This window comes from Punica granatum, chromosome 1, assembly GCF_007655135.1.
Source record: "Punica granatum isolate Tunisia-2019 chromosome 1, ASM765513v2, whole genome shotgun sequence".
Lineage (NCBI taxonomy): Eukaryota > Viridiplantae > Streptophyta > Magnoliopsida > Myrtales > Lythraceae > Punica > Punica granatum.
In genome coordinates, this window is record NC_045127.1 from 21,247,897 (window position 1) to 21,275,554 (window position 27,658).

The following is a 27,658-nucleotide window of genomic DNA, read 5'->3' on the forward strand; positions in this document are numbered from 1 at the left end:
CTTCAGCATCTCATGGTAAGTCAGTTGAATAAAGGCTTTTGGAGGCCCAATTGAATTAGACTCCTCTTGGCCCAAAAAGCCCATCAGCAAGCTCTCCATAGCTTGTTGGATTTGTTTGGCATTTGCCCGTGTGATTGGCCCACTTGGAACATGCAAGCCTCCAAGATCTTGTACTTCAGCTCCCTCTTCACGAGTCCGACTTCCAAGCTCGTGTGCATCAGCCTCATTGTCATGCCCATGATCCTCATCAGGAACACTATCTCAAGTATAGGTGATTAGGATTTCCTACTGCTAATATATTTGTGCTTAGCATGATTACTCAGCAGATAGTGGTCCTAGTTAGTTATACTTGAAGTTAGGTGTCCGATTAATATGGAATTCGCTAACCTGAGTAAACAGGGAAAATGTCCTATGGATATTAGTTTTGTTCTGGATCGAGAAATCCTCAGCCGAGGTAGATAGACTCGAATAGAAAAGAGTTTCTGTTTAAGTACTACAGATCTAAGAATGAAATTAGAAAGTCCATGTGATCGGCTATAGAGTTTGGCATTTACCGTAACTCTGGCTAAATTTGGATCTTGTAGTAAAAGGACTCAATGCATGGTATATACGATCAGAGGTTCATTAGAGTGTTTCAATTATACATTCGTCATAATTTGGATTGTCACGATATGCTGCTAAGTGTCACTCGTGAACTTTGAGAACCAATGGCATTTTGGCAATTATGCTTTTGGTTACATAAAAAGTTTCTGGTAGTATCAAATAAGTTGATACTATAATCTCATTGCCATTTGATGATGAACCTAGTCACACACATTGAGCATGTCTAAACCGAGAAAAGAATTAATTCTAATTAAGGAAGTTAGTAAGAAATTAATTATCGAACGAGGCTTGCAATGTGGTTGCAAGGGTGCTAGCACATCCTGAAGTCGAGTTCAATATCAAGGATAAATATAATTAAGGAAATACGATAGTTTCCTTATTTGTAGAGTTTCTGTAAATAGATCGTCTATTGATGGAAACTCGTGTCAAGAACTTATTTAATCTTTCTTTCTTACAGCAAGGGCAAGTCATTGGATGACTTAAGTGTGAGGACTCATTTGTAATTTATTAATTAATATGGATTAATTAATAAGTACATTTTAGTCCCTTGGGTAAAGATATATATAGATATATTATTACAGAAAACCCTAGAGCACGATCTATCAATAAGACCTAATATATTAGAGAGAAAGAGAGGAGGCTTCAGCTAAAAAATTACAGCAGCTCAGCCACATTATTTCCGAGGCAATTCGGAGTCTTCCTCAACTCCAATTCGGTGTTTCGGTATTGTCCTTGACGTCCATGAATAGATCCTTTCATTCCGTGACGATTCCGTTCGAGATTGGTGACCTAGATCAGAGTGTACGGGTCGAGAGGAGTCTAATCTCGGTGGAAACGTGCTCATGTGGACGAGCTAGAGGCCGGACACTTGGACGGCTAATTTGATTGACCCGAATCGATAAGGTTAGTGAAAAGTTTGTAACTTTTCTTGTGGATTTATTATGTGATGTTATCTATTTGTTTAAAGGCGATTCTTAGTCAAGATGTGATCTTAAAGTTTTGACTAAACGAGCACGCGATAAAAAATTTTGATTTTTACGTTATTTAACTTTTCCGCTGCGCATGTGCTTGGTTTTCTAACACCTTTGCCCTGCCATCCACCACAACCGTCGGCCCTCCGCCACAAGCGACCACTGCCGGCAACCTCCTGTCGCTGCTGCTGACCACCAGCCACCTCATGTGGCCGCCGGAGCCGCCCTCCGCCACCCGTATGGCCGGCGACCAGCAAGCACCTCCTTGGCCCTCCCCACTCCATTTTTCGAGTTCTTCGCATTCTTGGTGTCCATTCGACGATCCGAGGACTCCAAGGATGTATCTAGCCCACCACAGTTGCGGCTCCCTCCTTGTTTTGAAGACAATGAGGAGCTCGATCTAGACTTTGATCGATTCTGACTTAAAGGCCACCTAGGTCTGTTGTTTTCCGTGGTAATACTCTTCAAGTTTAGAAAATCATGAATCGGTGTTCTTGGTGATTGAGATGTATTGATGAGATGTGTAGATCTATGTTTGGTCACCCTTCTTGAACATGAAAATGGATTTAATCCCGACTTGAACCACTAAAATCGAGCTTGACTGTCCTAGAATGAGCCCACACGAACTGGGACTAACTCATATTCGGCTTAAATGAACTATGTCAAGCTAGAAACTGACTCACAAGCATGAAACTCGACTAAGGGAGGCTCGGGTCCCCCTCCCCTGTACTCGTCTGAAATGGTAACTTGGGCTAAGGAGCTTGACTTTGTGATTTGCATGCTAGTTCGAGTTAGTATCATGTTAGGAAGTCAATTTGGATGATTGCATGACACTCACATGGTTGGCTTGTGTTCGGGAAAAATCATAATATTCTTCGTGTTCTTGATGTGTTCTTGAGATTTTGGGTGATCCGTTTGGATGGACATGTAATGGAATTAAGTGTTCGTGGTGGTTTGATCTTGAATAGGATGACAAGAAGTGATATTATTTGTTTGTATGAACCAAGAATCACATAAATCATCTAAGTCATTTAAAGACAGTTCAATGAAAGTTCAATTATATTGCGGTTTGAGCCCGAATCGTCACAACACGAGAACTGAAGAGAGTGTATCGAATTTCAAAAGAATCCAATCTGAGCTAGAAGGGAATGTGGGCCAACCCGATTGTCCTTGACTTAACCCGAGAGGCCTCCAAACCCGAGAAGCCTCCAGACCCGAGAAGCCACTCGGGTCAGGTAGGCCAGGCCAGGATGGGCTAGCCCAACCACAAGCCCTCCAAGGCCCGCGAGCCCAACAAAGCCCATTGGGCTTCGTTTGGGCTCCGTGGGTTGAATTGAGGTTACCTTTTCCCTTTCAAAACTCGAAAGTGAAAAAATGGAGAATTTCGGCACAATTGAGTTCCATTTTGAAATCAAAGGAGAGTACTCGTGGATTGGGTTAAGGTAATTGGGCTTGGTCATGTGAGATGGATGAGAATAGGTCCATTGAAGGCCGAGGAGGTGATGAAGTCCATTTCACATGCCCAGTCCGATTAAATTAATCCGATCCACTTCACGAATTTCAATGGGCACATGCGAGGAAGCGAATAAACCTTTAATCAACTCGACAATCCATTGAGATTTAGCAATCAATTAGGCCGATTACCAATTATTGGGCAATCGGGGAAATTATCAAACCCCCGAGCTCGGAATTCTTTAATTCCGCAGACCACGACCTTAATGAATCTAGGAGGTAGTAGCATGTCCCTTTCTAGACCCGTGCAACTTACCGACCAGAAAATGACCCATACATTCTTATGTGCGGATTCAACGTCTGCACAGTATCGAAAAGGTGACATAGTTTAGTCAGGTCTTTGCATCCTAATTTACGAGACTTGCATGAGACAGACATCAGATATGCACCCCTGAGTACTAAATTCGAGTACAACATTCATAGAAATATTGACAGGTTTCTATCTTACTAAAATTCTTCTAGAGGGAAGATCGAAGCTAAATACAATGAAGTATACTCTTAACCTAGTTCAATCACACTGTCATGGGAGCTCTGAGCTTTGAATAGTTTGATCGAAAAGAACCTTCCTAAATCCAGCCTAGCTTAGAATCTCATCTCATGGTGTACTTTGGGGCTGGTGCACTTTTTTGGCTTCCTCTTCCTCCTTTAGACCTTCCTCTTCAACTCTTTGCCGCTGCAGCTGTAGATTTGACTCCTGATTTTGCTGAACTTGCAGCTGATCCGACTGGCTGAACTGCTGCTGCAGGAACGATTCTTGCTGCTGTGAAAGTTGCTGCTGCAGCGGCATGTAGAAAAGCTGATCCTGCTGCGAAACTTGCATGCCTTGATGTGACTGCTGCTGCGGTACAAGCTGCTGCTGCGTCTGCAGCTGCTGATAGAGCTGCTGCTGCAGCTGATAAAGTTGCTGTTGCTGGTGCTGCAGTTGATTAAGCTGCTGCAAGACGTGTTGGTACTCGGGACTCTGCTGTTGCTGTTGAAGTTGAGCTTGTGTCAGCTCTAGCTGCTGCATCTGCTGCTGAATGAAGAGTTGCTGCTGCTGGTAATAGTAATAGTATTGCCACATCTGATTGTAATGTGCTTGATTGCTCTCTAACTCTGCCCCACTCTGCTCGCTACCTTGCAAGGCAGGATAGTTCGGGAATTGAACTTGAGGATATGTCACATTTTGTGCAAACACTTGGCCCCGATACCCCGGAGCAAAGTTGTAATTTAGGGTGGGCCAGGCTTGAAGCTGATTGCCATTATTATTTCCTAAATGAATTTGTTGATTCTGGGGAGGAAATGAAGTGTGTCCCGTCTCTGTAAGAGGAGACTCTGGTTGAGGGGGATACAACTGCTGGTGGTGATGTGGTCTTCTCCGTAATTGTCCACGGAACCCAAATCTCGAGTCCTGACGAGATCGGTCAGAGTGATTCATCCGATGCCATCGTGATCGTGATTCAAAAGAACTATGGTTTTGATTTTGTTGACTTGATGAGTATGGGGGAGGACTAACTGTTCTTTGACCTTCAGCTTGATCAGAGGCATGAATCTCAGCAATGTTCTCACTCGATACAACCCGATTAGACACGGAAATCTCTTCAGGATCTTCGCCTTCATGAGAACCATCTGATACTGAACGAGAAGGTCCACCTTTTGGAGGATCTAGGAAAGGTGTTTTGAGTGCAACCGGCAAATGGGACTGATTGACCAAACAGTCATGATTTGATCCAGTATTGTCTCCTTCCATACACTTTTGAGGCACTTGAACTGACTCGGCCTCATTTTCCATTGATTGCTCTGATGACATATTTGATGCCTGGTGACGTCTCTCAGATGAAGCATTACCTACTGATCCTAACTTGGGCCGAAAAGCAGCATGTTCAGGCAATGATGTTTCCTCCGGTTGTATGCTTATTGACTCAGAAGGCTTGTCAGCATAAGTTTTATGTTTCCCTTCCAGTAAAGATTTCCAACTTTTTATCCCTGTTGGTGGGCTTTCATATGGCACTCGTAGCAAGCAAGGAAATATTTTCACATGCCGACTCCATGCTTTCCTTATGTCATAAATTGTTCCACAATGATCAACAAACTGCCAATAGCAATATATGAAACTAAGTGCAAGTACATCAATAAATTGAAATAAAGAAAAGAGCAACCAATTCAAGCTTCACAACAGGGATGCATAAGTACCACCTTATGGAAGAAAAAGTAACAAATTCTGATTGGTTTGGAAATTCTGAAAATTCCTTTTCAGCTTCCCCTTGTTCATTTAAAGGGAAAGACAGAGATAGCCGGTTGAATTGCATCTTAACAGATATATTGGGTCATAAGACGTTTTAGGAATGGTAACTCAGACACAGTTATCCCAGTTTTCCTAGTCTTTACAGAGAACCCAAAAGAGAGAGAGAGAGAGAGAGAGAGAGAGTGTTACCAACCTTTCACCAACAAAATATGTAAATTGTTCAAAAAAAGTGTGTGACACCAAAAAGGAAAAAGAAAAATTCCTTTTTAACAGTATAATCTCAGTTGGAACATCGACGTACCTATGTGGCTAAAAATTTAAAATGACAATCATTTTTGACACAGTTTCATGAAGTGTCTGACCTTTAAATATAGGTTTGATATATCCTTCTGATCTGTTGAATCTAGGACTTGGGATTCACCGGGAATTGTGGACAAAGCAGCAGCTACGATGCTTCCAACTACATCAATGTGCTCTTGCCCCCCATGCGTTGTTGCAAATTTTATCAATTCCTGCATAATGATTAATTAGAAACATTATAAACTAAATATAAGGAACAATAATCAAATCATCAGCCTCCTTTGATATGATAACAGCTCGTGGAAGGAACTACTCCCATTTAGTCAAAGCTCTAGGGGCCAAGCCACCTCTAATAGGAAAAAATTTACCCACACCCATTTAAAAATTATGTTAACCAAAGATTATGGAACTAATAACAGAAAACTTATATAAAATACCTCGTACAGGAATTTGCAACTAGGCATATGTTTGATACCGTTTATCAGGATGTCTCTTGCTGCAACTGCAGAGTTAGTCGTCTGTAAATGACAATTAATGACAGTTAACTATAGTTGACAACATGAATAATGATTGATTAGACAGTAAATATGAAATATGCTTCTATTTTACCAGCTTTTGCTTAAAAATGGGCTGGTAGTGGCTGTTAACATGATATCAGAGTAGATCCCAGGACCAAGCTTTGGATAATCGTTTACCTCCCATTTATCTTGCTCCAGTGACTGTACCCAATCATTCTTCCAGCCCAGATATGTGAAGGGAATTAATAGTTTGAAGATTAAACTTCCATCTGCCCATTTAAGTTTTTTGTGGGTCAATTGTCGCTTTAGACAACCTTTCCAGATATGAGTTGCCAAAGCAAAAATGTGCATTCGAAAAAATTTCAAGCAAGTAATCATTCTCGTTTTGTTTCATGTTATTTGCTCGACCTGGAAATTCTCTCAAGAGCCAAACTAGGCTCTTTAAGACCCCAGAAACACTCAAATCTAGGCTAGTCTAGGTATATTAGAATCTCCAATTTATCCCAATGCAAAGGTGAAGTATATTGGCCGAACATACCACAGATAGGTGCTGAGAGTAATGCACATATAAAGTAGGAAGCAAATTCAGCTCCTCCTTCGATATGGCCCTATCAATGGCTTCACAGTATATGTTGGAAGCTGCTGTAAGGTTTCCCTGGAAAAGATGAATATTCAAACATTCATCAATAAACCAACAGAAGTTCTCATATTTAGGGGTAATGACACTAGATTTAATCCTTCACCAAGCGTTTCTCCATGCTAGCTTTTATTATGGCATTGTCCACAAAGTTCTCATCTGATTCAGTCTTATGGCGAAGCATGGCAGCCCGGGCACCCATTATGTCCCCGCTGGCCTCCTTAAACCTGGAATTGTATACATGGATTATGGGAATATCCTGTAAGAACATTGTATGAGGGACATCAGATATCATACGAAATAGACAAGCAACCAGTTGAAGGATAAAGGAAGAAAGAAGAAAGAAAGGTACTAATTACAATAGTACTTGAAAGACAAAGTAATAGTGGAAAAGATTTTATTTAATCACATTTGCATAATCATTTCTGTTAGCTTTTATGTATTATATATTTATATATGTATATATATACATAAGGACTGAAGACGGATCAATCAGTATTATAAGGTTATCTCAATTCAATGAAAGCGTCACTTATTTTGCTGGAACTGAATAGTGAGAAAGTTACCAATACTTCAACTGATGTGAGTAGCATATAGAGAAAGTGAAATTATAAGATTTACAACAAAAAAATAAAATTAAATAAATAAATAAATAAAAGACTAAACTGCTCTTCCTTTAAACTACAATTTTAAACAACTTAAAATGTCCTTGGCTTCTTCAAAAATGCTTTTGGAAATACATTAGCAACATAGATAACAAGTTAATAAATGAAAAGACATTTGCAAGAATTATATTTACAAAATACTAAAATGAATTTTTTGTTTTTTAAAAAAAGCCCTGTTTCACAAATAAATGAATGAGAAACAGAGCAGGAAAGGAAAGCGGAATGGGGTCTATCCCCAAATCACCACTCTACTCCGAGTAATGTCTATGTGGAAGACGACTCGAATCGGGTGTGTGAATCGCGATTAGACATCACCCGGGAGCTTGAACAGTCCGATGGTTATCGTGAGAATCGATCGATTCTCGTGTCGCCCGTTGGTCCGGTCGGACCCGACCCCCGGCTCCTTGAGCCCGCGTTGCTTTAATTTATTTGTTGGTCATTCAAAAATCTCACGGTGAGCCGGAGCGGAATATTGGCCCAATGCAAACCGATCGGGATCCGTTTACTTTAAGTGGATATATATGATGAAAAATTTCAACATACAACTTCATGTTAGTTATAGGAATGAAGCATTTAGAGCATTGACACCAACTAGTAAAGAATGAGGAACTTTATTACTACACTTTCTGTTAATTCTGCGTACCACATACAGTAGTGTCAAAGAATTTGACAGAGCCAAAGCAATTTCTTCTTTTTTTCATTTTTTTTTCCAACCTTCAAGACAAACCCCCTGCAATTTTCATGAAAGAATATGAATCTAGGTCGTGGAGGAAAATATACCTTCAGAAAGATCTCTGTTGCTCGGTCCAATGCAAAGTTTGCTATCTCTCTCCCTCCTTTACTTTCCATGTAGGCCACATACCGCATCCAGAACTCACAATAATTTGCGGCAGGAATTAAACATCGCTCATAAAGTTTAACTACCTGCAATTAAAATACATAAAATACATGAAAAGATTCCACGCATTGTACTTGCATTATGCCACAAGAAAAGGAAAAAAAGGAAATACCCAGTCGAAATCCTTTTGCGCCTCGACGAAATCCAGATACTTATGCCAGTTCTCCAACTGACTGGTGTCTAATGGCTTCACATGGAAATAAGATCTGTGGATATTAGACTCAAAGCAGACAATTTTCTCATCCAAGAGACACGAATTCTTATATAACCGTTCTCCTATAGCTTTATATTTCTGTAGTTCCCTTGACATTGTATGACCATCAGAAGAATGCAATAATTTGCTAATGACATCACAGATTTCCTCATCACCATATGATGCTTGCGCCACATTATCGAGATCAGCCTCTGGCTTGGGTCCAACGGCAGAAATTTTTTGGGTTTCCATCTCTTCTTCCCAAATGGTAACCAACTTCTGGAAACTGAAAGGGGAAAATCACACAATGCATGATATGGATCGATATTTTAGCATCATATTTCAAACAAGAAGAGCCTGCAATCCTGAACAACAAAACTTACGCTAATCCTTCTATCGATATAAAATATCATAGATTAGATCTGGAGAATACATGTCAGTTAGCAGCATGAGAGCACTAGCAGGACCATTAGTTTCCAGAACCAGAACTTTAAGTTCATGGCTTTCCGGAGTTGAACCAAGGCCTCATGGTTCCTGAGCATAAACTACCCAGCTCACTGAGTGAATCAACCTGAACTAGTTGGTTCTGCACTAGAACCATCTGATTTAAAAGGTTCTTTCACATATATTGCTTAGCAGAGCAGGAAATATTTAAAGTTAGAGATTATGGTAAAAGCAGTCCACCTGACAAGTGCACTCAAGTCTTCAAACTATTAACTTGCAATTTATGATATATTAATGTTAAGATAGTTCTATTCAAATCTTTCACTTGTATTTGCATCTGAGTGATGTTGGCTATTAGAAGAGAAACATGCGAAAGGGGTGTCATTTTGCTGCTGGACTGTAGATTGGAAGAGCAGGGTTTCAAGGAAGAGTCAGTTCTTTATTTAAAGCCATCAGGTTCTCAAGTTCATACTGTTCATTTGAACCAAGGAGGCATGAGATACGGAGTACCTTTCATAATAATGGTGCAACCTTTTGGTGGGAAACCTCAGAGTTTGGATAAAAATGTGGGCCAGGGAACTCCAGTGCTGCTGAGAAAACTCAAACTCAATATGCAAATCCCACAAGGAATGGCATGAGTAATCCTTTCCGACAAACGATATGGCCCTCTTAAACAATCTGTATGAACAAGGAATGATATACAAGAATCACTACAATTTTTATAAATATATTTCCAGACTCCAAGCAAAAAAGGTCAGGAATTTAGTTGATCAATGAACACGTTAAATAGCTTAAGAAACGAGAAAAGCAAGAGGAAAGAACTGAGGCTACCTTTGGTAGAGAGGAATGGATACGAGGTGAAAAGGGATCACCATATAGAATTGGATCATTCTATGTGGAAAGTTTTTATTTATTCCATATCCATTTCTCATACCAAAGATGCCATCAGTTTTGTTAACGGCAAAGGCAAATCCAAGACTAATGTGACAATCAAATCTCCAGAACTGAGATTTGGAATTACCTACGGACATCATCGGGATCCTCAAAAACTGACGAAGCAAATTGACAGTAGTTAACCCAGAGGCCAACAGAATAAGTCACTGCGAGCACACCTCGCTCAAATACTTCGACAACCTTGTCAGTACCACATAGTCTCATCTTGTGATCAGTATACTTCCTCCAGTAAACATGGCACAGAGGAAACTTGGTCAAGAAAGAGTCATACACTAAGCATAGTCTCTCTATGTCCTGCAGATTACCGATGAAAAAGGAAACCTTTTACTTGTCTATAGCAAAATGATATGCACCGATCATGAATAACTCAAATATAGAGCAAGCAACAGTTATCAAAGGGAAGACATCGTTAACACCCTAACCTATGAAAAGATCGAGTCTGGACTGAAGAGATATATAGAAAAAGCGCATAATGAGCAAAAACTTTCAAAACAACGGAAGTAACAGATGGGGCTTTACCATTATCTATATATATTTTTTCTTTCACAAGATAAGTTCCTGATACAGTAGGTCATCTAATTTTCAGAGAATTCAACAGGATAAAGTACTACTGGGGTTAGATATTCGTCATAGCTTACATTAAGCACTTGATCCGAGAAGTCAAATGGTTGACCCCAAATACTTAATACAAGCATAATTACAAAGAGTAAAGAAGGGAAATAGACCGTCAAATACAACTCATTGATCATATGGCTGGAAAGAAATGTATTGATAACATGCAGCAGCTATTGCTAAATGGTAACTGATTCGGCATCTTCTGTTAATTCTAACTGTTGATAGAGAGGGAACCATGAATCATGTTTGCACACCCTTTAAAGCACTAAGCCATGGCATCCCACTGCAGGAAGTGACTGACATGTGCCATTCCTTTAGACACTTCCATTGCAAAACTATAATTAATGGAAGAACTCACAGGAGACACATCTTCAATGTGAGAAATGAGGGAAGTCCAATCATCAAAACCCAACGAGCCACTAGCAATAACTTCGCGTAGTCTGTTATCATCAAATCCATCTGCAGGGAAGCCAATATATGTGGATTACATATTTACTGAGCGGAAAATTTTCCTTTCATCTTTAGAGTTTCGACAGTAGAAAAGCCAAACAACTTCTCAAATGTCAAATGATAGCAATTTTTTTTTTCTTGGATTCGCCACAATGAATTTCAAATCCTATATTCATTGGCTCCCTTTAAGCTACACATTCCCCATCTGAAAATATGGGTTCATCTCCAGCTACAACCACATGAAATCTGCAATCTCAGAGCTGTCTCCGAAGCCAGAGGTCGTAAAGATGAAATACCCAAAACAAGTTATAAAGTTCCTGCCTGTTACCAGAGAATCAGAGGGAGGGGCCGAAACTTTTGTAATCTATGAACACCGACACAAAACAACTCAAAATTTGATGCTGTGTGCAATCAATCACATCAATCAAAAATCCCAAGACAAAAACTTGTTTTTGAGTTCGATCCGAGACTGTCAAGAATTTCAAGAAAAGAAATTCGACACAAGTTAGTGCTGCTGCTGCACCCGGCGGCAGGGATGACCCATCCACAGGATGACAGGAAGGAACAAGGGAGGGAGTCTTGTGGTTGGGAATGTAACGGAGGAAGATTCAGGTAGAGACAGGAGTTGAAATTTTTACTTTCAGTGGATTGAGAGTGAGACTCTGCCACTGGATGAGAAGTCTGCTGAGGCTCCACCTCCATCGCTAAGATGGACGCCCCCTGACCTCAATGCGGACAAGGGAACAATTGTTGCTCCCGCTCCGCTTAACAAGAAGATCGATCGGACCAATCTGTAGAATCTATATCCCATCCATATTGACAGCTGGATCTGAGAGTTTCATTTGAGAAAAGTGATTGTTTGCTCGAGCCAACCCATTTTCCGATTCATTGAATTTTACTACATTTCAACATATTTTGATTATCCACCCATATTGTTTGTTCGTATAATTATTATTTAGGAAAATTAAATAATATCTCGATTTGAGTGATTTTCAAGTTCGGTGTACCAACAGTTCTATAAATAAGAAGCAAAAGTTCATCATTTTGCATCATTTTTTCAAGAAAAATTACACAAAAAAAATCTAAATTTTGTAAAATATCTCAGTTTTATCATAAATCTTGTTTTGGAACAAAACAAATTATAAGTTTTCTAAATTGTCTCAAAAATGACATCTGTTATAAATTCCGTCAATTTTGCATATGAGGACTGTTAACTTCAAACATAAATCAATAAACAAATAAGATAGGTTAAATAAAAAAATTCGAATTTTCAAAAAAGTCTCAATTTCATCATAAATTTGGTTTGTAATGAAAAAATCATATGTTTTTGCTCCTAAAGTCGGCCCTAGCTAGCATCTCCTCTTATGGACCATTTCTGAGAAATTTTAAAAATGTCTATTTTTTTTAAATTACTAATCAAAATTTGAAATAAAACTGAGACTTTTCTGAAAATTTAGGTTATTTTTATAAAGAAAAGAGAAGATGATCAGATGATGTGTAAATTTTGTGGGTCTCATGAAGTCCACGTAGGCAAATAGACAACAAACTTATCAGAATGGTAACGGGAGATCAAATCTGAGACGATTCTCAAAACATGTTATTTTTTTGTTACTAAACAAAATTTAGGACAAAATTGAGATATTTTACAAAATTTAGGGTTTTTTGTGTAATTTACCATTTTCTTTATTCAAAATAATTTTCAATATTCTAAATCTCTCATTTTTCACTGCACCAATGCATATTACAATATATATTCTTCTCTAATGAGGATTATTCATATTCCTTCTCACTAATCATCACAACCCACAATAAATTCCCTATAAACTAACGGGATAAGTCAGGCCAATTCTTGGGTTCGTATTACAGAATCATTGACTTTTTATACATATGTCATTATATGGCGAGATTACATACTAGTTTGATAATATTTAGTTCTTTTCATATTTTGTTGTTTTGATTATGCCTATTTGATAAACATATGATTTTTTAACAAATAAATTTTTTTTATTTCTATATCCATTTATAGATGATATATGTTAATTATTTATGTTGCGTTTAGTTTGAAAGTAACATTTTAAAATCAGATTTTGATTTTGAAAAAGAGTGATATAAATGGTTATGTATGGAGTCCACCCTTTGACTTTGTATGAGTTATTTAATTTTGATTTTGATTTTGAAAAAGAGTGGTATAAATGAGGCACACCCTTTAACTTTGTATGAGTTATTTTGTTTTATTGTGGGTATAATTAAATTAAAGTAAGATTTTAAAATCTTACTTTGAAACCAAACAGGGCTTAACTTTTATTATATGAAAATTGATAAAAATTTACCACGCAACGTGCGAGTGCCAACTAGTTCCTATTAATCCTATAAGGGAGAAAAAAAAGGAATAAATAATAATAATAATAATATAAACTTTAATTTTGTTTAATAAACTTTAATTTGGTTTCTAGAAAATAATTTATATAAAAAGTCTTGAAAATTTTTTAGTCTTGAAATAATTTAAACCTTTTTAGTATCTTTACTCTCTAAAATATAAGCATATATAGTTTTTACATCGATAATATGATAACGAAGAAATTAGCATTTATTATGATTTATTCAATTTTGTCTTTACAGTTTATTAAACGCATACTAGCAAACAATAAATAAAAAAATATGTTTAACTATTAAAAATATAATTTATAGCTATGTTTGTCCCTAGTAATATATAAATTTAGTTAGAATTTAATCATAGTAATAGTATCTATATATAATCTATAAAGGCAAAAGAGCGGAACCGTGGGAGCTCCATTTGAAAGCTCTCATCTCATGATAAGATGTCTTCAATTGCTCAAACCACTCCATTGGATAACCCTCAGCTCCACGTGAATTGAACTTCCATTTTTAGTTCAATGAACTTACACCGTATTTTATTTGTGTCATATTCAATGACTGTTAAAAATTTGTCTAAATTATTTGCATGCAATAATATATTATAAATTATTTTTGAAAAATTAAAAGTTTCCTCGATGATCGAAAAGAACTTATCGGGATACATGATATGCTTCGAGTTCAGTGTGCTAAATTCTCTATAAATACCCAACGAAATTTATTTTATCCATCATCTTTCTATTTGCTATGTTTTTTCCCTAAACACTTAATTGCTAGTTTCACGGGGTCTATAGAAAGGTAGAAGAAGGAGAAATTCAAATTTCCTACCTGTAAAACTAGACCTCAAGACCTACTAGAAGAATAGAAGTAGATAAAGTATACTTGGAGTTTTCAAATCGTTGATCGAGCGCCCCAAGAGTGACACTTCTACAAGTATTCACACCGACTCCGTCGACGGATCTTCGAGATCGGCGGTACTAGCGACCAACTCTCGAAAGAAACAACTGGTGCAACTCTCACAACTAGTAGATTAACCGACCTATTCGAATCGAACTTTTTGATACAAATATTAATACACATACACGCGTGTACAAAGGCTCATAAATGCATCATATGCAACATATTTATATATATATACACACACACATGCAATGGGATTGATAATTGGCATGGACATGCCACATGTTAAAGAACATGGGCTTCCCATGACAAAATGGCTGTGACAAATGGCCACTCTTTTCCTCTTGTGGCTCTTCATGGAGATGCCAAGTGTCCTCCACTTCGAACCGATGTGTGTCGTTTACATTGTGTATAAATTGGGCCCAATTAATCTAATAAATCAAAATTCTATTAATTGAAAAATTTAATCTCATTAAATATCCAATTAAATTTATTCACAGCTTAACTCATCTAATCTCTATTAGACGATTTCATTGTCTCAAAATATCCTATCGATTTAGTCGTTGTGTATGACCTTGTAGATTCCCGATTACGTTGAAAGTAATATCGAAATCTCTATTTCAATATTACAAACAGTTAGCGACATCTAGCAATGTATTACTGCTACTCAAGTAATCGGAAAGTCAATTGCTTGACAAACCTTATGACTTATGTTACCATGCAGTATAATCCATTTGTCCTCTGCATCTTATTGAGCCCAAGTCATGGTCGTTGCCATCCTTGTATGGCTCAATCTCTCTTTTTTTATTTACTGGGTAAGTCTATCAGAACAAATGAGTTCAATATCCCTATATCGACTCATTTGGGTATGCATATACTTTTAGACTCTACCCACCAAGTTGCCAGTCGGGTCAACGACACCAACTCAGGTTTGTTGCTCCAGAGGACAGACCCGACTTCTAGAAACTGGTTTTTCGACTTTCCTCGACTTTTCCTTGAGCCCCGGGGCTAGGTATAACCATTCCCGACTTAGAGAAGTTAGGTCTTCTACTTTTTATTTGCATTTGTGGGGCGGTAAGGCGGTCCATGCCCAATTTGCATGAAAGTTGTCATTTTTATGCGTTTTTATGTCGTATTATACATGTCTTCATCGTATAATATGCTAACATGTTGAGAAAAGGTTTGAATCGGAGTCGAGAAGACCGCTTTGGCTCGGGTTAGTCAAAGGAGTCTCTCGGCCTAACCCCAAGGGAGGTGGCCGAGAGCTCCTCTTGGCTTTTCCCCCGCATGGACGGCCTCCTTGCCCGGACTTAAGTCGTTTCTCGTATTTTTTTTTTATGTTTCCCACTTCCATGAGTCGGTGCCGTTTTATCGATTCCGTTAATATCTTGTTTGTGCATGCTAGTATGCTTGTGTGTGTTTGTTGTGATCATGGCGGCACCAACTTTGTAAAATGGGCATTATTATCGTGTTTGTTGCTTGAACATGCAAGAAATAGTCGGAATCGGATCAAAGAGACCATCCAAGACCTCAAATGGGTCAAGGATACTCACGGCCATCCTTAATGGGAAGCGGTCGAGATATTCTTGACCTTATTCGGGTCAAAAGCGGCCTCTCTACCCCGATTAAACCCATTTCTTGGATTGTGTGCAATTACATTTTTAATATCGTCCCAAATCGAGCCTTAAAACGCTTGTTAAAATGCTATTTTCCAAATAAAGTGCATTGATTCGTGTATCGGTGACCTTTGCGGGCCCATGAGGGTTCGAGGGTATTTCGATCATTTTGATCGGGTTCGCTCGGCTTTCGAGGACTCGGCTAGGTACCTAGCCACAAGTCGTTTCATAAAATTAAGATTTTCGGGTATTCTCTATTCAGATGATTAATCCATGTTTTGCTTGATTGTCTAAAACCCGTACATTTAATGCATTCAGTGATAACCCATTATCAATAATTCCACCAATAGGGTAATTGGGATGTTCATGCGACCAATTAACTCACTCGGCCTTAATAATTTTGCATGGATCAGTAATTAACCGGTAACACTTGTCGATGGGTTACAAACATGCATTGGTACCCTTTTCAAAACTCGCAATTTTGCAAAGCTCAAGACGCGTAGTCCAAATGTGGCAGGGACATCTAGGAAGGACTTGCGTGTCCTAACTCGAGGTCTTACCTGATTTCAGATAGCTTAGGGCGGGGCACGATAGTTCTTTCTAAATCACTTTCGAATAGATCGACCAGTCCTTTGGCTCTTTTAGGATTCTTACACAACCCTAAAAGATCCAGGGAATCGGTCGGCGCCGGCCACAGACCGAGATGGCCTACATCGCGTAATCCCCCTTTTATGAAAACAAATTTCACTATAAGGGCAAAATTGTCTGTTTACGATTTAGCAACACCTCTAGGGTTAGGATAACAGAAACACTACTGTTCTAGGGTAAGGACATGCTACCTATCTAGGCACAAGTTCATCTGTATAGCTTTCTTTATTTGACTAATGAGTTTCTATTATCCTAGTATAGCTTCAGGTATTTAGGTCGGGTATTCTGGCTCAAAATAAAAATATGGGACTAATCATGCACTTGGCTTAAAACATAAATAGGGCAATAGTGGGTTAGGTTATTAGGTTTTATGGTTTTCTAGGCAATGAAGACATGTTATGTAATAATCTGTAAAAGCCACAGTATCACAATACAGAACAATCCTAAAAGTAACCCACAAACACGAGACTTGACTACAGACATCATGTCTGTTAGGTCCTCGAAGACGACGTTGAATGCGAAATACCCTCCCGAAACGGTCCTCTATCGATTTACACCCTACCTGTGTTTGTCTGTTTAGGGTAGGATTTGCATGCCAATTAACTTCGGCTCATAATTGGTTAATCACGTAAACAAGACACATAATACACACCTTGTCTGTATTTGTCAGCACCCCATTTTGGCCCACCGGCTCCAATAGAGAGCACCACCGGTAACCTTGATCACAGCCCGACAAGCTTAATAGAAGAACACCAAGCAGAAGCTCGGGCCACTATTCACAGTCGGATCAGTAGAAGCAAGCATGCAATTACGGGGCACAGATCACAGAAAATGGCAGGGACCACCAGAAAGGCCCAAGAGGGGCAGTCGTAAGAACAGACGAGCAACAAGCCCTAAAACAGCAAAAGCCGACACTATGGCACTATTCACCGCCGGATCACTAGAACGTCAGAAGGTATTCAATAAGGGACTCTAAAAATCCCTCTTGGTACCTGTCAGCACCCCATTTTGGCTCACTTTTCCAAACAACGATATCAACAATGGTCCAGACTATGACTTGAGCAGGAATACAAAAAACGGCTCGACAGAGCAAGAAATCACCATTCATCCTCAAGTCGGCAAAATTGAGTGGAAGACATGCACATGTGACAGAAGGACTCCAAGGGTCACCAAAGGGTAACAGAGTGACTAGAGAGCTCAATAATGTCCAAAACCGGCATTTCCAGTGTACTATATGGACAATCCTATTTTCCGATAGTTCGCTCGACCGTTGGAAAATAGCCAATATTGGACTTCAAAAATCCACATCAACGCCAAACAGATGAAAAGTGTATTCAAACGCATTTCGCAAATCATCTGCTCTATACAGAATAACTTTCTGTATACAGACAACTTTTCAGTGGAAGTCCAAAAATGCCGGTTTCTCGGAGAAAAGTTAATTCCAAATATCAGATGCGGCCATGCCCCACAATCATACAAAGCACGAGCAGTGCTTCAAATTGTCTTTTGGAAGCCATACAAACACCCTGAATGACTTCTGAGCGACAAAACGGGTTTACCTCTCTTCGGAAGACTATAACCGGAGACTGGTCTGATGGAATAACGGCAAACGAGGTTGACCCTGTATTGCCCTGGAAACTCCAGCAGATAGACGCAATTGGGCAAATCAGACAGAAAAACCCTTCACGGTTTCCCGAGTAACCTCCGAGGAGCACAAAAGGCCATTTTCAGTTAAAATCCATATCCGGAGGTCCTCTTTGGGGAAACTTGACGCTAGATGCTTACCTTACACAATGCTAGCCTTCTCAAGGCTCAATGTGGAATTGTCGGAATGAATAACACAACTCATCTAGACCCCTCGAGCAGTGCTTTAAGGGTCTCAGATGCACTTTTCATATCCTTAGAAGCCTAATCTCGGCAAACAGAGATTACAGTGATCTCCGGATCGCCCAAGAATCTCAGAAAACAATCTGAGAAATCTAGTTTCGGCCTCCTAGAACATCTTCGGCTCCATATTTGCATTTACCGGCTTAAGGGTCAAGGGTCCACGTAATTTGACAATTTATGCCAAAATGACCGACGTGGGATGCAGATACAAGATATGTTGTTAGAAGTGGATAACCTCGCTTTGAATGCATAAAAGGAGCAAAACCGGCTTCCGAGCCTCATACAGATATTTGGCAATTTCTCAGGGAAAATGCCAATTTCGGACTCATTAAATCCGTTTCCTCGCGTATATCGATAATTCGACGTTCAATTCAAACCACGAACTTCGAATGCGCGTCCATTGAATTTCAGTTCTTCTGTCTTTTCCCTAAACTCACGGTGAGTTAGAGTGAAATAATAACCGAACACGAGTCGACTGGAATTCAGCCATTTGTAATTTGTATTTATTGTTTTCGAGAGCATTGTAAGGATTTTATTCTGTACATTCATTCTGTAAGAATTCCAGTCGGTAAGCGAACGGTCCGAGAGTCGAATTAATCGAATCGGTCTAATGCTTGCCTAAAGAAAAGTAAATCCAATAACTCGCGGTTCTAGTTCACGCAGGGATTCAACCTCCATGGTTCGATGAACTGTAACGCAAGATTGTGAACCAATTCCCCGACACACGAGTTTACTTCTCTCTCGGCTTCTCCACCGACATCGTTTAGTTCACCGAATCTCCAGTGTCAAAACTTGCGAGCCGAGTGCAGCTTAATTCATGAGGTAAATAATAAAACATGCAAGCCTAGCAAATCAGAGTACCGAAAGGGCGTGCGGGATATAGGCCCGCACATAACATGAACCCCCGAACATGGACTTTTCGGTTCCGCACAGACTAATGCCTTAACAACAACTAGGTGTTCCATACCCCTAGACCCCGGGTAACTTATCTGCTCTCGACTTTCGGGTCGTAAAATGATAAGTGGCGACTCCTTCTCACGCGTGTCCGTCACGCATCCCCACGGGAAGGTGGACACTCCCAAGCCGCGCAATCCAAAAGCGAGCATGCGGGCCCCGACGAGAGTCCACGTTCGGGTCCGTACAGCTTGGCGACTCCACTGGAACACACTTAGTGGGTTCGGCTCGATTCGTTTGCTTGCTTACATGTTTATTTATCGCTTTCCGTACATTTATTTTGCGCACATTTACTTTTCTGCACTCGCATTGCATCATTCTAGTGGATTTAGGTACCAAATGCTTGAAATCCCACGGGCACCGATCTAGGAAGCTAGGTTAGTCAGAGGTTCCGAGTAAAGGAACGGATCGAGTAGGCTCTGCCACCGAACCGGCCCCCCAAAGATCCTCGCTTGATTTCAAGGAATTGATCCCCTTGAATCGGGAGCCCCCATCCCTAGTTAGTGGTTTTTCCAGTAGAACACTAAAACCATGCATAAACAAGGACCGTCATGCTGGACCAAAACAAACCTTCATGCCGTCAACCGACCCAAAGTCGAGTCTTTGAGTCGGCCCTTAGTTTTTCTTTTAGGCAGGCCTTTGCTGTTTTCAGCACCCCATTTTGGTCCACCGGCTCCCTACACGAGAATCCTCGGCCAAAGCCCGGGTTACTATTCATCACCCGACAATCAGAGACGAACGTGCGGGCACGGAGACATGAAGGGCAAGAGAAAGCAGGGTCCACTAAGTGAGCACGAGAGGGCGGTCGGAAAAGTAAGCAGACGACAAGTCCCGAAGCAACAAGGCTGGCACTGCGGCACTATTCATCACCGAATCATTGAAACTCTGAAAGGTGCCCAATATGGGACTCTAAAAATCCCTCTCAGTGCCAAAGTGACCAACGACACGTCCGAGCGCGTTCCGGAGGCATCCTACTTAAGCCGGGACACCCCCGATCTCTCACGGACGCCTTTTCTGATAGGGCTCCCAGGGCCCGATCCATTGATGAGTAAACAGCACCCCAAAATGGGCCTACAGGCACCCAGGGACCACCGGGGTCATGGAACAAGCTTCAGATGACCTTTCGGAATTCTACAGGGTTTCTCGAGGGACGTTTCAGTGGTCGCAAATGCCTCTCGGCGAATTTTCGGGGCACATTCATGGAGAACAGAGATCACAGCGATCCCCGAACACCTTGAGACACTCGGGAAACACTAAGAAAGCCCCGGTCCCAAGTCCCTAGGTCTCCCCCGGCTGACGGCCTTCGGTCAGGGACGGCGAGCCAACGATCCCGCGCAAGACAAAAAGCTCACCGAGACAAGCACTACAACGCACAAAGGAGCAATCGGAGAACAGAGACGGTTAATTCCACTCTGAACGCCCAAACGGGACAAAACCAACTCTCGAGGCGCCGAGTCACCCGAACGTTCGTTCATACGACATATGGCGGTATTAGGCTCATTCAAATTCTCTTCATTCAAGCATTCCAAATATATTAATTAATCGAACATCAGAGATCGGACGCGTGTTCAATCAAATCTCAAGCTTTTCCAGGCTTTTCTCTTAGTCGAATGGGACCCACAGCTCAGCCAAGCCAAGCCACCAAGCCGTGGCTCAAACCCTAGACCTCGGTTCGATCCCCAAGCCGCGGTTTGGCCGCAACTAGCCTCGGCTAGAACCCAAGGCCGGCGGCTCCAAGCTCCCCCAACCACAAATTCAAATTTTCCTCACAACCCTCACCCTCCCCCGTGAAGAAGTAGTCACGGTCCGAGGGCCGATCAACCGTGCACAACCACCGTTTCATCCGTTTCTCCTTTACCGGGTTCTTTACGTTTTTACCGAACTTTCTCTCACTGTCTCGGGCTTGTCTAGGGCTTGGCACGTTCGGTACTACCCACGAACGTCTAGACCCGTCCCTTAGGAGTCCAACGAGCCTGATCTTGCACCGTGCCGTGACCGGAGCTAGCGTGCCGACCCGTTTTCCCGAAGCTGCCACCTCTCGGGTCCCTCTACCCGTAACCTCCAACCGAGTCTTGCGACTCTCAAGGCCGCTTCCCCGACTCTTTTCCTCGTGCATCGAGGCTAGGTAACATCTCCTTACGACTTAGAGAAGCTAGGATCCTCGATATTTGTTTACATGAAACGTTAATATAGTCTAAAGAGTCGGAATGCATGAAAGTTTGCATTTTTCTTTCGGATTCGTGCTTCCCATGCATTTCCATGCAACGTACGTGCGTTATATTCATTTGTATGCCCATGCCGTGTCCGTATGATGTATGAGCTCGTGTGCCACGATAGGAATTGGCTCGGATCCGGAAGGGAGAGACCCCTTGGCTACGGTTGAGCCACGGGACTCACGGCCTAGTCTCAAGGGAGAGACCCGTGAGCTCCCTTGGCTTGCCCGGGGCTAGGGCGGTCTCTCTTTTCCCGAAGCGAGTTGATTCCTATGTCCCTTTACTGTTAATCGCATGTAGCACGTTAGCATGACGGGAAAAGGTCCGAATCGGGGCCGAAGAAATCCCCCCGACCCGTGTGAGCCACGGAAGCTCTCGACCATCCTTGATGGGATGTGGCCGAGAGCTTCCTTGGACCACACAAGTCCGGGGGGCTCTCTTTCGCTTTGAGACGGGCCGATTCCCGTGTTTTTTTCTCCATTTCGTTATCATTCGAGTCGATGCCGTCTTGTTGTTTCCGTTTAAATACTTCGTTTGTGCGTGTTTGTATGATTTTATGTGACTATGACCATGGCGGTATCGATGTGATTAAAACATGCATTATTATCGTAATTGACATATTATGTGTGCGCATCCGAATTTAATCTCGTCGGGGCACGCATGCGTGAAGCCTTTGCGACGCGGCATGGGGTGTCCACCTTCCCTGGGACGCGCAACGGACACGCGTGAGAAGGAGTCGCCACTTACTGTTTATGACCTGTAGGTCGAGGGCCGTTGAGTCGCCCGGGTTTAGGGGCACGGGGTACGCCTAAATACTAAGGCAATGGTCATGCGGAACCGAAAATTCCGAATTCGGGGGTTCTATTACGTGTGGGCCTATATCCCGCACGCCCTTTCAGTACTCTAGTTTGCTAGGTTTGCCGTTTAGTTTATTTACCGCGTGATTTAGGGTTGCACTTGACTCGCCCGTTTTGACACCGTAAAATCGATGAATTGATCAAGTTGGGCCAAGAATCCAGAAGATGAGTAGGCTTGCGTGTCGAGGAATCGGTTCACTATCTTAGCGTTACAGTTCATCGAACCGTGATGGTCGATTCCCTGCGCGAACCGAAACCGCGAGTATTCGAGCTTACTCATCTCTTGGTAACAATAGACCAACTTGACCGGTTCGACACTCGGACCTCTCGCTCACCGATCGGGGATCCTTACAAATGAATGAGTGAATGTACAAATAAAGTCCTCACAATGTTCTCTCGAATAATTACAAAATGTAACTAAATAAGTGAATGGAACCCGATCGGTTTGCATTGGGCCAATATTCCGCTCCGGCTCACCGTGTGTTTTGAATAACCGATAAACAAATTAAGGCAACGCAGGCTCAAGGAGCCGAGGGTCGGGTCCGATCGTTCCAACGGTTTGCAGGGGAACCGGTTGATTCCCACTGTAACCGTTGGACCGATCGAGCTCCCGGGTGATATCTAAACCTGTTTCACGCATCCAATCCAAATTGCCTTCCACATAGGCCATATTTGGAGTATGACGGTGAATCGAGGCTAGATCCCATTCCGCACTCGGGTTGCACACGCTCAGTGAATTAGGAGGCGTTGGACCTCGTGTTCAATGGTTCGGGGCGTTGGACCCCGTGCAACACGTAATCTATGGGTTCGAGCCCGAATCGCGACAAATCAGCAAAGATAAGTGGAATACAGAAGAAAAATCATAAAACTAACAAAAAACAGACAACAATTGACAAATAGAAGCGAATACAGACAAATGGTGTATTAGGTCGAGTGTACGTGGTTTAATCAGTTATTAACCGGGGTTGATTAACAAACAATGTATCTAACCTGGGCAAACATAGATGGTGGACTAGAATAGAGTTCTAAGCCAATTACATGTGTGTATTTGTTTTAAGACTCTCATTCAGTGAGGTGTTACTACGGTTTCACCGAATTAGCCAAACTCGTATTTTGACTCTATATTGGAATCTAGTATTTCCCCTATCCATTATCTAATGTTTGATTAAGTCGAATGTATGGTTAATCCGGTTCTTCATGTTTACTGAAATAAAATGTTCACCACCGAATCTACGATAGGAAGGTAGAAACACCGAAAGTGAACGGAATGGGCCGTGCGAATGAAACTCGCACCCGAACGGGTGTCCTTTTCCGCTCATAGATCGAGGTGTTTCCAACTCCCTAACGCCTAGGGTATCGGTGAATCACGGAATGACGGTTATGCCCTTGGGTAATAAAATTGCAATGTTCGTATGTAAATTGAAGATCGCGTCACACGAAGGAGTCTAAGGAGGACTCACGCGTTTTGACTCGAGCCACCTCAAATCGGGCCCAGACTCGAGTCATAATACGCGAGTACTCGCTAGACATCAATTCTTCTCGTGTTACGTGTCTCGGTGTTTTGGAAATTGTGATCTTTTAAGAAAAAGGCAATCCCACCGTTCCGTAAACCATCGATTCGTTTACGAATTAATGATTGATTCATCCAATTATTTAGTCCGAATGGTTTAGTTAGCCAATGATATGTCTCGTTTGTCCCGCTTGTGAAATCATTCAGTGGTAGTGACCTTACATTATCAGCATCATGGGTTTAACGGGTAATGGTCCGAAATCCATTTTGTCTACTATGAAATTAACACACGTCTAGTGATGGAACACGAATATAAATACACTCAATTCCAAGGAACGAACACGAAACAACAAAGAAGACCACCCTAGACTCGAGAGGGGTCAAGGAGCATTCGGCCATTATTCAAAGGATTAGGCCGAGAGTCCCCCTTGACCCGCCTTGGGTCACGGGTGGTATCCCACATCGGTTCGGGCCATTCCTTGCATGCATAATACGTCAAGCACGTCAATAATACATTTTTTTACTCATCTTGATACCGCCGTGACCATAATCATATAAAATCATACAAGCACGCACGAACAAGATATTTAAATGAAAGCGATAAGACGACATTGATTCAAATAATAACGAGATGGATAAAACACGGGAATCGATCCGTCTCGGGGTGGAAGAAGGTTTCCCAGACTTGTGTGGTCCAAGGAAGCTCTCGGCCACATTCCCTCAAGGGTGGCCGTGAGCTTCCATGACTCACACGAGTCGGGAGAATTTCTTAGGCCCCGATTTGGACCATTTCCCGTCATGCTAACGTATCACGTGTGATTAACGGTAAGGGGACGTAGGAATCGACTCGATTCGGGAAAAGAGACGCCGCCATGGCCCCGGAAAGGCCAAGGTAGCTCACGGGTCTCTCCTTAGAGACTAGGCCGTGAGTTCCATGGCTCAATCCGTGGCCAAGGGAGCCTCTCCCATCCGGATCCGAGTTCTTTCCTTTCGTTCAACCATTTCTTAGCCACGATTACAGACTTTCCACACCTAGAGATGGTTTAATCCGGGAGGAGGAGAGGGTCATGGACCCTAGGGGGCCGAAGAGACTCACGGCCCTCCTACATGAGGTTCGGCCGAGAGGTTCTATGGCCTCCTCGAGTCCACGCCGATCTCTTCTTCTCGGACCCGACACTTCTAGTATTATGCATGCATGTTAGTATGACGTATGGACGTGGATGATAGGAGAAATAAACGTGCTACGATGCATGCTATGCATGGGGATGTTGGGATCTAAAGGAAACACAACATTTCATGCATTCGGGTCTTTAAAACGTACAAACACTTCATACAAGCAAAGATCGAAGGTCTTAGCTTCTCTAAATTGTAGAGGGGTGTTACCTAGCCCCGATGCACGAGGGAAAGAGTCGGGGAAGCGGCCGTGGGAGTCGCAAGACTCGGTTTGATGGCTACGGGTGGGTGATCCGAGAGGGAGACAGACGTGGCAGCTCGGGAAGAACGAGGTCGGCACGCTTGCTCCGGCCACGGCACGGTGCTAGGTTGGGCTCGTTGGACTCCCAAGAGGCAGATCTAGACGTCCGTGGACAGACCCGGACGTGCCAAGCCCTAGATGAACCCGAAACAGTAAGAGAAAGTTCGGTGTGAACACAAATAACACGGTAAGAGAAAGACGATGAAACGGTGGTTGTGCACGGTGGATCGACCCTCGGATTGTGACCACCTCTTCACGAGGGAGGGTGAGGGTCGTGAGGAACCCTTTGAACGTGATGGCACGACTCGGCAAAGTCGTGGAGCGAAATGGCACGATGTTGGGCTCGGTGCACGCGTCTAGCGTCCAAGGGAGCCGATTCTTCGTTCGGCCAAAACACGTTGATGGAGGCTTCAAATGAGAAATCTAAGTCCGGAAATGGACTTAGGGAATGGGAAATATGTAGGGTAGGGAGTTTGGTGATTTTTGGTTTAAGTCGGGTCGGGTGGTTACCGGAATACCGGGAGGTATTCCGATGGTTTTGGCCGGTTTTGGCCTTGGCACGGGCTGAACAAATGTGTGGGAGTGCGCTGGAGTTTGAGAGGATTTTGGAGAGAGATTGGCTTGAGAGAGAAGGAGAATGGAGAAGTGATTAAGGTTAATGAGGAATGGGAACCTATAGGGAGCGCTAACGGTTCGATTAAGGGACGTTAACCACGGTTTTGGACCCTAAGCAAGGGCTGCCGAATTCCAAGGGGGGATTAGGATGGGGTTTGGTCACTTAGAGTGTAGGGGAAGCAAAGGTAAGAGTGATGGGTGTGATGGATGGATGATATGAAGTGATGGGTGTGTAAGAAAATTTGAATTTGTGGAGGGGAAGGCCTTGAGCCGCCGGAAATGGGAGGAAGCCGTGGCTGGTTGTGGGCGAGCCGAGGCTTGGAGGGTTGAGTCGTGGCTCGAGGTTGAGCCGTGGCTTGGTGGCTTGGCTTGGCTGAGCTGTGGGTCCCATTCGATTAAGAGAAAAGCCAGAAAACGCTTGAGACTTGATTGAACGCGCGTCCGATCCCGTTGTCCGATTAATTTATAGATTTGGAATGCTTGAACGAAGAGGATTGGAATGAGCCTAATATCGCCATACGTCGTGCGAACGAGTGTTCGGGCGACTCGGCGCCTCGAGAGCCGGTTTTGCCCCGTTCGGACGTTCGGAGTGGAATTGGATGCCCCCGGTCCCCGATCGCTCTTTGTGCATCTTAGTATTCGTCTCGGTGACCCTTTTTGCCTCGTGGGAGATCGTTGGCCCGTCGTCCCCGACTGAAGACTATTGCCCCGGGAAGACCTAGGGACTTGTGACTGGGGCTTTCTCAGTGTTCCCCGAAGTTCTTGAGGTGTTCGGGGATCGCTGTGATCTCTGTTCTTCATAAATGTGCCCCGGAGATTTGCCGGGAGGCATTTGTGACCACCGAAACGTCCCTCGGGAAACCCTGTAGAGCTCCGAAAGGCCATCTGAAGCTTGTTCCGTGACCCCGGTGGTCCCTGGGTGCCTGTAGGCCCGTTTCCGGGTGCCGTTCACTTGTCAGCGGACCGAGCCTCCCGGAGCCTCGTCAGAAAAGACGTCTGTGAGAGTTTGGGGGACGCCCCGGCCTAAGCAGGGCACCTCCGAAATGCGCTCGGATGCATCATTGGTCACTTTGGCACTGAGAGGGATTTTTAGAGTCCCATATTGGGCACCTTTCGGTACTTCAGTGGTTCGGTGATGAATAGTGCCGCAGTGCCAACTCCTGTTGCTCTGAGATTTGCCGCCTGCTTGCCTTTCTGATTGCTCTTCCTGCTTTTCTAATGGACCCAGCTCTTCTCCTGTCGTTCATGACTCTGTGACCGCACGTTCGCCTTCGATTGCCAGGTGATGAATAGTAACCCGGGCTTTGATCGGGGATTCTCATGTAGAAAGCCGGTAGGCCAAAATGGGGTGCTGACAGCTTGCCCCTCTTTGGTTGCATGCTCGGTTAGAGGATGTAGTCAAAGACCATAATAAGTACCCCCTTTTTAGGTCCGGCGACAGCTCTGATACTGTTTTCCCCCCATGGCTGCTCGTACCTTGCTTGGACATGTGGGGATATTGCCCTGGAAATTAAGACCGGGATGGACCCGAAAGAAACCAGGATAGACCTGAACAAGGAATTTAAAGCCGGGATGGACCCGAAGGAGCTTGGATAAACCTGAACAAGGAATTTAAAGCCGAGATGGA

At 42.6% G+C, this 27,658-nt stretch overlaps 1 protein-coding gene across 3 annotated transcripts; it reads right to left on the reverse strand.

The window, feature by feature from the left end:
* Positions 1–3,338: 3,338 nt before the first annotated feature.
* LOC116208073 (pre-mRNA-processing factor 39) lies at positions 3,339–11,813 on the reverse strand. Of its 3 annotated transcripts, none has more exons than XM_031541295.1 (11): positions 11,623–11,813; positions 10,893–10,993; positions 9,987–10,213; positions 9,476–9,643; positions 8,441–8,807; positions 8,211–8,354; positions 6,872–7,024; positions 6,667–6,783; positions 6,048–6,128; positions 5,673–5,822; positions 3,339–5,157 (listed from the first exon to the last, which is right to left on the reverse strand). In XM_031541295.1, exons 1-11 carry the CDS (start codon positions 11,684–11,686, stop codon positions 3,682–3,684), a joined length of 3,048 nt encoding a protein of 1,015 aa, XP_031397155.1. In that variant the 5' UTR covers positions 11,687–11,813; the 3' UTR covers positions 3,339–3,681. The 3 variants fall into 3 exon arrangements, with proteins under 3 accessions (XP_031397155.1, XP_031397170.1, XP_031397163.1); XM_031541310.1 differs by having other exon boundaries at positions 11,508–11,770; XM_031541303.1 differs by having other exon boundaries at positions 11,313–11,770.
* Positions 11,814–27,658: the final 15,845 nt, after the last annotated feature.